The sequence below is a fragment of the Zingiber officinale genome, chromosome 5B (assembly GCF_018446385.1).
Source record: "Zingiber officinale cultivar Zhangliang chromosome 5B, Zo_v1.1, whole genome shotgun sequence".
In the NCBI taxonomy this organism is placed as follows: Eukaryota; Viridiplantae; Streptophyta; class Magnoliopsida; order Zingiberales; family Zingiberaceae; genus Zingiber; species Zingiber officinale.
The window spans coordinates 4,878,524-4,889,300 of NC_055995.1; the positions used below are offsets into that span (position 1 = coordinate 4,878,524).

At 40.9% G+C, this 10,777-nt stretch overlaps 1 protein-coding gene, 3 non-coding genes and 1 pseudogene across 4 annotated transcripts; 3 read left to right on the plus strand and 2 right to left on the minus strand.

The window, feature by feature from the left end:
* Nucleotides 1-769: 769 nt before the first annotated feature.
* LOC121987219 lies at nt 770-1,745 on the minus strand. Its single transcript, XM_042541111.1, has 2 exons — nt 1,221-1,745; nt 770-1,023 (listed from the first exon to the last, which is right to left on the minus strand). Exons 1-2 carry the CDS (start codon nt 1,544-1,546, stop codon nt 1,020-1,022), a joined length of 330 nt encoding a protein of 109 aa, XP_042397045.1. The 5' UTR covers nt 1,547-1,745; the 3' UTR covers nt 770-1,019.
* A 150-nt stretch (nt 1,746-1,895) lies between these two features.
* On the plus strand, nt 1,896-2,092 carry LOC121988252. The gene has a single exon (XR_006113985.1). It is a non-coding gene; the product is annotated as a U2 spliceosomal RNA (small nuclear RNA).
* A 285-nt stretch (nt 2,093-2,377) lies between these two features.
* LOC121987989 lies at nt 2,378-2,577 on the plus strand. The gene has a single exon (XR_006113774.1). It is a non-coding gene; the product is annotated as a U2 spliceosomal RNA (small nuclear RNA).
* Nucleotides 2,578-3,937: 1,360 nt separating this feature from the next.
* Nucleotides 3,938-4,126, plus strand: LOC121987996. Its single transcript, XR_006113780.1, has one exon. It is a non-coding gene; the product is annotated as a U2 spliceosomal RNA (small nuclear RNA).
* A 2,721-nt stretch (nt 4,127-6,847) lies between these two features.
* LOC121983975 lies at nt 6,848-10,777 on the minus strand (annotated as a pseudogene).

The window sequence follows — 10,777 nt, forward strand, 5'->3', positions numbered from 1 at the left end:
AATACCAAAAACGAATATCGGGTCATTGGGTTGAGGGGCTATTAATTGTAACACTTCAACGATGAGCCGGACGAGTCCTATCTGCTGTTCGAACGGACATCGCTCTTGAGAGGGCTTGATCGCCGTATCAATAGAAAATCCATCCCAGTAGCAATTGTCAGCATTTTGCTTCTTTCAAACATCTTTACCAGGAGAATCGTGACAATGACGTGCCCAACCTTTGTTTTTAACTCGTCAAGTGAGCTAATCTGCATCCACTTTGGCCTCTCTTGTATGGAACAAAAGACTCATTATTTTGTTTGTAGAAAAGGATTTGTTAGCAATTCCAACGGTGTCATTGCACGTAGGCGAATTGGAACACAACTCAGGAAAGTAAAATGATTTTCTTGTTCGTAGGATGTGGAGTAATACAGATTGCTAGTTTTGAAAAACATACTGGAACCTCATTATTGATTCAGTTAAGAGACACAATTACCAGTAACTTCAGAAAAATTGTTTTGAAGCAGAAATTTGGTGCAGAGATGGAGCATTTGAAAAAGATAAATTCCAGAGCTTACTTTAGGTTTTTTTTTAATTTTTTTTTTATTTATCTCTTGAAGATTATTAGTACGTTTAAGGCAGGCAAACATCCCAAACAGAGAAGATCCCTTTAAAGCACGATCAACATGAGAAGGCGTGTTAGGGGATAGATTGCTGATGAACAGTCGACCACACAAACCCCTACCAAAAATCAGCATCAGTGTTCAAACAAGATAAATAAACTTAGCATGTTTAAAGCAGGCTCGAAATACATGTCAAAAGAAATCCAAACTAATCTTTCTGTAAATTGCAAATGCGTAGAATGTTTAAACTTAAATGAATTAGCAAGTCCCATGTTCACATGTATTACTTCATTTCCTAACAACACTATGCTCACATGTTGACAAGACAAACTTGGTGAGGATGAGGAACCGAAACCGCAATTGATATTTTACTTCATTTCCTTAACCCAAGTATGCTTGTGGATCCCATCAACTAGATCATCTGCAAATGTAAATTTTATTTTCACAGTAAAGTAAATACAGATTTTTGAACTATTATGCACCAACCAACCAGAAGGAGTGGTTCAGGAAAAGGGAATACTTCGTGGTAAGTATGGAGATGAAAGGTACGAATTCCCAAACCACAAGGATGAATAAAGGAGGAATGGAATGGAATGGAATGGAAGCGCAGTTGCTTACCCTCTCGACGGTGGACTCCACTCCGTGGTAGGCGCTGGGATCGACTGTGAGCTTGTGAACGAACCTGGAATCGGGCGGGGTCGACCTCGGCACCCAAATAGCAAATAGCAAATAGCAAATAGCAAATAGGTTCCGTCTTGAGCGGCAGTGGAACGGGGAGCGTTGGGGATGCGCAAGCGCGAGTGAGGAGAAAAGGAGGCGGAGGAGGATAAGCTGCAAATGCGACGGATCGGGGAGCTTCTGCGGGCAGGGCGGAGAACAGATGAACCGAGGAGAGGGGCGTCGACGGCGAACAGATGGAGATGGCTGCCACGGAGAGCGAACATTTAACGCCTAAGGTGGCTGCCTAAGGAAGAGGGCAAACCGAGCCGCCAAATCGACAGAGAGCTTCAGCCGAGAAGGGGAGGAGCCAAGTGCTCGCTGCATCGCGACGTGGCACGGGGTTTTAACTCGGTCGGGTGCTGATCACCCTCACTCGCTTTTTGATTTGATCGTTTTTTGTGAAAGAGAAAGAGAGTACTCGTTCGTTCTGCACTTAAACCTGAAACAGGAGGCGGAGAGGAGGTGAGGCATGAGGAATGAATAACAATGAAACTTTAGTCCCATGTCGCTAAATCAACCTCATCAAATGAGACTGAGAACTTTAAAGCAAGGAAAAATTATGCCGTTCAATTCATACCTTTCTCGGCCTTTTGGCTAAGATCAAGTGTAGTATCTGTTCTTATCAGTTTAATATCTGATACGTGGGCCATTGGTCCACTATGATATTAAATTAATTTTTTATGGGGAGAGGGTTCGTCACAATAGCTTGCTATTGGAATCCTTGCGCGTCGCCTTTGTGTTGCACTATTACATAGGCTGGCGCACCCGACCAAACATAATTTAAATTATAAAATTAGTTTTATACATGGATGACATCAAGAGCCTTTCCCTTTCCCTCTTGTATAAATTGGAAAGTGTGATTCTAACAAATCCTATATCGACATTGAGCTTTGGCGGAGAGATAGGCGGTCAAGGATGTTCCGTACAACACGTTATGACACGAGACTATACTAAAGAGGGTGAAGAGCATGGAAATTTAGTTCCACGTCGCTGAATTAAGCGCTTCGGGTGCGATTTGGATCTTTAAAAGAAGGTAGGATGTAACTATCCAATTTATATCTTTCTCAACCTTTTGGATAAAATCAAGTGTAGTATATGTTCTTATTAATTTAATAATTGATATGTCAGTCATCAGTCTATTATGATGTTAAATTAATTTTTTGTTAGGAGAGGATTCACCCTAGTAGTTTGCTACTGGGACCCTTTTGAGTATTGCCCTTGCGTGACACCATAGTATGGGTTTGATGCATCTAACCAAATATAATTTAAATATCAAGATTTGCATTACAAAAATTATATTAAATTGAGCCAGTCAAATTAAAATCGATTTTCTTTTGCAACATTGCATATTTCATATCGGGAGTTTAGATATGGGAATTGGCCTTTGTTGGCTCCATTCTAGTTGATTGAAAAACATATCTAGAGTATATATTACTCGTGAACTTAAGCATTTTAGAGTATATTGAACTTAGGCAGTAAATAAGGCGAGTTAAGTTTTAGTATGTTCAAGTATAAATAAGTTCCCACGGAAACCGCCAAAGTTGATTTTGTCTGAATGCGGTGGAGATGGCGAGCTGGGTAGGTGGCTCTGTCATTGACTAGGAGAAGATTGTGAGATGAAGGAGAGATGACACCAGACCTTCTTGTGCACACCAGAGAGATCAAACATAATATTACAGTGAGAAACATGGAGGGGGTCCCTAGCACATGCACTTCGACGATCAAGTCAGTGAGGTGGCCGAGCAAAAAGTGGAGAAGATGAACAGTAGATACGTATGTGCGTAAGTAAAAAATGTGAGCGTATCTCGCCAACGGAAATAACCTCTTTTGAATCACCTCTCATAACATCCAAAATAATGATGCGAAAAAAAATAATTTGGTATTAGAATATGTCAGGTGATGGAAGATATATATTCAAGACGAGCCAAATTTCCATATTCGTTTTTACCATTTTAGACCTAGCAATGAAGCTCTTCCAAATTAAGCAATCCAAACAAATTCAAAGCACTCATCATCATCTCCCTGGATTGTCTTAACTTTGCACTTAGAAGTGAAGAGGGTAGCTAAATAACCAAGACATTCAGTAGCTAAACGGCCTGCATTGAGGAGAGTTTCTTGCTTCCACATTTGAATATCTCTGAACATTGATCTTGAGGAAGTGTCTATGAAGAGGATGAGGATGAGCACGGTGATGAGCTAGTAGGGGAAGACACGTTGAGGTCGACGCCGATGGTGATGCCCAACATAAGCATGGGCTGGAACAAAAGGGCGAGGTTGTAGTCGATTGATCTTGTATGGAAACTGAGTCGAATGGAGGTGCTGGCGACGAGGTGAGAAAGTTGACGGCTGGGGGGCATGCGCGCACCATAGACCAATCACACGGCAGTGATAGTGCCCGAAACCATGGAAGTGGTCCATGGCGAAGGATCTCCGACGCTCAAGTCAGGCTGAGAATCCAACAAATTGTAGAATTGAAGTAGATGCGTATGCGTACACGTACTTGGCCAATAGGGAGGACCTCCCCTTTTATACTGTCTTTCATAACCTCCGTAATTATGAGGGATTAGAGAATGTCGGGGTCAGAGTATGTTGAGTGGTGGAGGAAGTACAGAGAACTCTCATTTTCTAAAATCAAGTGTAGTATCTGTTCTTATTAATTTAATATGTGATATGTGAGCCATCGGTCTATTATGACATTAAATATACTTTTTACTGGGAGAGGGTTCACCACAGTAGTTTGCTATTGGAACCCTTATGTGTGTTGCCCTTGCGTTACACCATAGTATAGGTTTGATGCATCTAACCAAATATAATTTAAATATCAAGATTAGCATTACAAAAATTATATTAAATTGAGCCAGTCTAATTAAAATCGACTTTCTTTTGCAACCTTGCATACTTCACGTCGGGAGTTTAGATATGGGAATTGGCCTTTGTTGGTTCCATTCTAGTTGATAGAAAAACATATCTAGAGTATTACTCGTGAACTTAGGCATTTCTAGAGCATATTGAACTTAGGCTGTAAATAAGGTTTAATTTGTTAGGTTTTAGTGCGTTCAAGTATAAATAAGTTAAGTTTTAGCATGTGAAAGTTATTTTGAAGTTTATTTTATTTTTTATAAGTTAATTCAAATTTGGTTTAAGCTTTCATTCCTTTAGATATTCTTGTCTTCACAATTTAAGCTTAGCTTAAACTTCTCAATTTAAGTTTGGTTTGAAGTTGATCTTTTTAGATATTATCGAACTCTAAATTTAAATTTATTTGATTTTTAAAATTTTTATTTGTTTCATCGGTTATTAAGCTTTCATAATTCAAATGTATTTGTTCATTTTATTTTTTTATTTAGTATTTTGATAATAATTTTATTAATGAATATAATTCATGAATATATTATTTATGAACGTTGTATATGAATATTAATCACGAACGTTGTTCACGAATGTTGTTCACGGATATTAACGAATTGAGCACATGTGTTTAAACTTGTTTATTTAGTTTAATTGTGGGAAAAGGCGAATACGCTCTCCTCCAGCGCCCCCGCCTACCCGTTCCAGGGCCAACACGGAAGAGGTAAATCACGGGCGGCTACTAACCTTTGGAATAGTGACTAGCACGTAAGGGAGACATTCTTTATTTAGTTTAAGTAGTTATAGCTTGTGCATATTGAATAAACATAAATAAGCTCTTATCAAGTCGAATATTAAATTTATTCAAGAACGTTTGAGTCACAGGAGAATGTTATTGAAATAATTCCAGCACACTGTGAAGAATTTGTTCAAATAATTGCGGCAAATTGTGAAATGGAATATCCAAGTATCCAAAGGTTGACAGAAAATACTTTATCAGGAGAACAAATATATTCAACCAATACTGTTATTTCTTCATATAGACCACCTACGGATACAGCAATGGGGTCACCTGGTTATCCACCAACAAATAACTTTTCAGGACCCCCCAATTTCCAGCCAATATATGAACAGCAAACCCCCAAGGCCAGATTTAAAGGAGGAATGAATAATGAATTATGGACTCTTCCCTCAGCGCAACAACAAAGTGGGGCACTTTTTGTTATTCCTGAGCAATTAAATTTATTTGATGATGCCTTTTCAAGATGGGAATCAATTACAAAAAATTTAGTGGCATCACAAGCTTTCTCAGATTCAAAAGAGAAAATAGAGTTTATTGAAAACTTATTGGGTGAAATTGAGAAAATCACGTGGGTACAATGGAGAATGACATATTCTAATGAATATGATGCTCTTATTTCTATTAGTGAAGGTCGTGAAGGAACACAGAATATTCTATCACAAATGAGGCGAGTATTCTCTGCAGAAGACCCAACTCAGGGTTCAACTGAAATTCAAAATTCAGCCTACAGAGATCTAGAAAAATTGGCATGTGATAATGTTAAAAATATTATACAGTATATCAATGATTACATGCGATTAGCAGCAAAAACTGGATGCCTCTTTGCAGGACCGGAGCTCTCTGAGAAATTCTAGTTAAAAATGTCAGGCGACCTTGAAAACAGAAGTAAGGCAGCTTTTGAAGCTAAACACCCTGATCTAACAGTTGGTGTTTTTCCAAGAATTATTTTTTCTCATAAATTTCTTGAGCAAGACTGTAAAGATGCAGTGTTTAAACGATCTTTGAAAGATCTATCATTCTGCAGCCAAATTCCCATCCCAGGATATTATCAGAAGACTGGATCTGGATCCAAGAAAATGGGAGTTCAACAATTCAAGACCTACAAAGGTAAACCACATAATACTCATGCTAGAATAGAGAAACGCAAGCATTTGTTAAGAAACAAAAAATGCAAATGTTATTTATGTGGTCAAGAAGGGCATTTTGCAAGGGATTGCCCAAATGAAAAAAGAAATGTCAAAAGAGTTGCTATTTTTGAGCAACTTGACCTTCCTGATGACTATGATATTTTATCTGTACAAGAAGGAGAAGCACAGAGCGATGCTATCTATAGTATTTCTGAAGGAGAAGATGATATTTGTGAGGTACAACATTCTATTCAATCCTTGCAATTAAACTCTATATACATGATTGGATTAGTAGATGGAGGATATAGACAGCAAGTCAAGTTAACAGATGTACAGTCAAACTGTTTGCATCAATGGAAGCATAATGAAAAAATTCTTGCACCACAATCGCATATATGTACCTGTTGCAAAAAGATCACTATTCAAAGGGCGAGAATACACTGTCCCGACTGCTATCTTATAGTTCTACGTGAACTGATTAAAATTTGAGGATATTTCTGAGCAACTTTACCAACCTAAGTCAAATGTTAAACGGATATTTATGGGGATTCATGCTTGATGAGACATGGACACAAGGCTGTTAGGTTGGTTGACCCAAACCAATCAAAATTTCACTATCAAGAGCTAGCTCGCTCATAAACATCCTTGACAATTCAATAAATATTGAATAAGAAATCTTTTAATTATTACATTTAAATGAATTTTACCTACGAATTTATTGAAAATCTCAACTAATTTCAAGAAAGAAAACTCGAAAATTATTACTTAAATTTGACAGAATGAGAAGATACAAATGACCAGACAGACATATGCACATGACATAACTAGCAAAACATGATATACTGCTAGAGTTAAGAGAGTTAAACAGATGACTACACTTGGAATAATTATATAGCAATCTGAGTTAAGACCGGTCACGTTGATGGATCATCCTGACTGACTGGTCCTCCAGTATAGCTGAGAATGAGGGTGGTTGATCTGGACTCCTAACTGGCATTTGTTTGCATCCAATAAAGCCCACCGTGGGCAACTGCTGGTTGGGGGAACAGCCACAGGTGCGCCCATGTCCTTTGAAGTCTCAAGACTGTGTGCTGTCAATTCCCAATGGGGCCACAGCAGTCAAGTGATTTCCACAGACTACGACTGCACAGTGTCAAAAGATCCATAATTGAATCCACTCTCAGATTCGAGCTCCATCATGCACCAAATTGGCTGTTCTCTCCACCCGGATTAGGACTGCACAGCGTCAAAAACTCCATAATTGAATCCACTCTCAGATTGAACACAACTTCCGCTCTGCAGAATTTGAGGCGAGAGCTGGCTCGAAGAGAAGGAATTGTCAGCTTATCAGCTTGAACAAGAGTATGTAACAAGGATAACCCTGTTTAAAAGATTCAAAAACAAAAAAAATCTAGCAGTTTTAACAATTACTGGAAAAGAATTTACAAGATCTCTTCGAAACACATCCAGAAAAATTGACAAAGCAAAAGATGGGAAAGCAACATGGGAACCATCACTTATTGAGAGAAAAAAGAACTTGTGTATCATCAAGAATTGGATCCAAAGCCATGAAGCTTGTTCTTCACCACAACCTCCCTCCCTCCCTCCCGTGTTTAGATGCTTTCTTTTGTTTAATAAGAATGAGCCTGCACACTGTACATCCAAGACGAGCCAAATTTCCATGATTCGTCTTTTACCATTTTCAGACCTAGCAATGTAGCTCTTCCAAATTAAGCAATCCAAACAAATTCAATGCACTGATCATCATATCCCTGGATTGTCTTAGCTTTGCACTTAGAAATGAAGAGGGTAGCTAAATAACTAAGACTTTCAGTAGCTCAATCGCCCGCTGCTTTACCTCTGGATCGCATCCACTCTGGATGACGAACAGAAGTTTTGCTTCGAGGCCGGAGTCTTTAGCAAGCGGAACACATTCATCAGGGGCGAGCCTACAGACTGTCCATAATATAGACAACGCGCATCGCGTACAAGTGGTGGACATCATCAGCAGCCTCACTGTATCAGGAATGGTCTGAGGGCAATCCTTCAATGCCAATTGACCTTCTGCTGTCGTCGAGAGGTCGTCTAATATGAGCAAAGCAGGTTCCAACAACTCAAGACACAGATTGGGCAGTTGCTTGACGAGCCGGGGAACTGCTCCGACGCTCACAATTAAACTCCGAACTTGCTCATGGAAAGATATAGCTTTGAGCAAGCTAAGGCCCATGGCAATGCCATTTGGGTGCCGCTCATCCTTGATCAATCTCAACAAGGCCACCAAAAGACTCAAGCTCGACACAATCTCCGACCGAAAACTCTTCTCTCCCATCAGGATTTCAATAAGTTTGGCACAGTTTATCTTAGTATCAATCGTCCCTTCGTTCAGCATGTCTATGACAAGGGAGATTTTCGCAGGTTCCATCAGATTAGTCTTTGCATCGGAGTCCAAACTAAGATTGACAAGTATAGCAACCACCTCGGAGCCAACCGCGTGAGAAGTGAATGGGCCGAGGAGGGAACAGAGATGCACGACAGCACCTGAGTCGACGACCGTCTTCTTAACTGATGGATGGGCGGCGATGATCCTTTGGAGATCATCCAGGGCCTGCACTCGGGCCTGCCCCTTGGCCTTCTTCAGGCTTCGGACGAGCTCTGCAGCCGTCGCCTGCAAGTCCTCAGATTTCTTCTTCAAGAGCAGGTAGCGCTGCAAGAACCAAGCGTGGATCAGCTGGCGGAGGGTCCGATTCGGGGTGACGGCGTCATCCCAGAGCTCCTGCATTGTGGTGGGGCAGTTGAGGTGCCCCAGGGAGAACCACTTGAGGATGTGCGCACGCTCGTAAGTCTGGCCGGTGCAGAGTGTCACAGGATCTACCATGGGATCGAGCGAGATGGGGCAGATGAACACCGAGGGCACGTCCGCGCCTGTCACCGGCTCCAGCTCCTGGATCATCTTCTTCAGATCGAGCTTCTCGGTAGCAGTCCCCAATTTTTCATCTTTCCCTGTCAAGAGGCCTCCGCCTCCGCCCGCGCAGCCCAAGATCCCATCTTTGACGGCGGTATGCAGATCTATGACCTGCCCACCGCCCTCCAGCCTCCACGAAGCCTGTTGCCGGTACTGTGGCATCGCCGGAGACAGGAAAAATTCTTCAATCGGAAAAAAAAAGAGAACAATAAGCCGCAGAAAGGATCAGAAGGGAGAACAAGAGGAGCAGACAGGAGCGAAGCGGAGAGCTCCTTTTGGGCCTTCAGGCGTCGTAGGGCACCTCATTCCGGAGGCAACATCAACGGCGCCGGTCAAAAGGAAGCAATGCGACATCATAACCAGCATAATGGAGTTATTATGGCCGATCTCCGCCACAACTACGAAACCCTAAAAGCTCTCTAGCACGACACGCACACACACACGGAGGTTTCACCAAAGATTAGAAAGGCGAAATGATCAGGAGCTAAAAGGGAAGAAGATCAAAAAGAGCGACGGAGGGAAGGAGAGATCTAGTCCAAACTAATTAAACCTCCCCGCCCCCAAAGAAAAGGAGCTCCCAGATCAGGTCAAAGGCTGGAAAAGTTGGGAATGGATCAGTTCCATCAGCTGCTCGATCTAACGCAGTCTTGTAGGAGGGAACGTGGATGCAAAGGGGCCGAATCACACGGGGAGCGAGAACGAGGGGACAGTAAACAAAAATAGAAAAATTAGGAGGAAAAAAGATAACGTGCTCCGCACGTGAGACCTGTCAAGATTGAAGTTTTCAGACCTCTTTCAATTGATAGAAGATACTGTAACCTCAGCTCCCTTATTTAATTCGACTTTCTAGCTTCTTTGTTGATTATATTTTTTTTTTAAAAAAATGATTTTTTTTAATAAATTACGTAATAATTTACAAAGACGGAGCTGGGTGGGCCACTCGCCTGTCCTCTGTTCGGTCAAAAGTCCGAGAGAGACAGGGGAAAAGATTAATACTATTTCTTGATGTTACCACCCAACTTTGGCTGGTCCTCTCCTGACCTCCTCATTCTGCATCATGTCTACCAAGTAGGGTCATATGTATCCTGTGATGAGGAAAGAAAAAAAAAAAACAGGTGAATCCATAAAGATCAAAAGGTAAATTAAGATGTGAGAGAAAGAAAAACAAAATGACAGATGAACCTGAGATTTAAAATACAATTCAAAACGGAGCTTGGCACAATACATAGTTACTGTCATGTCAAGCAACACTTGAGCTTACCTCATCAGGGAAGTCTCCTCTACTTTCAAGATCTTCTGTAAGTGTTTGCATCTCCTTTTATATATATATATATATATATATCACATTGAATTTATTTTGTTTTTTAATTATGCAAATTGTTAAGTTGGTCGAATTATTTCATGCAACATCACGGCTGGAAATGCTCCAAAAGAATACAATAGAACAATTTTATAAAAACCGTCATTCGTTCATACCATAGTTGCAGAGTCTGCGGCCACGGGGAACAGCGCGTAGTCGAGCCCTTTCCATGCAATCTCAACGTGATAGAAACCAGACTCATCTTTTCGGAGCTTTAGGAGCATATTGTTTGTCTTCTTCCTCGAGATCACTATAAGACGCATCCTCACCAATAAGGATGATGATGATCCCTGAAGCAATAGCACAAGCCTCATCTTCCGGTCATCATCATCTGTCGCCTCAACTGAGAGGTTGGAG

Coding starts and splice junctions, on each gene's coding strand:
- LOC121987219 (XM_042541111.1), bottom strand. CDS start 1,546: ATGTTCGCTCTCCGTGGCAGCCATCTCCATCTGTTCGCCGTCGACGCC.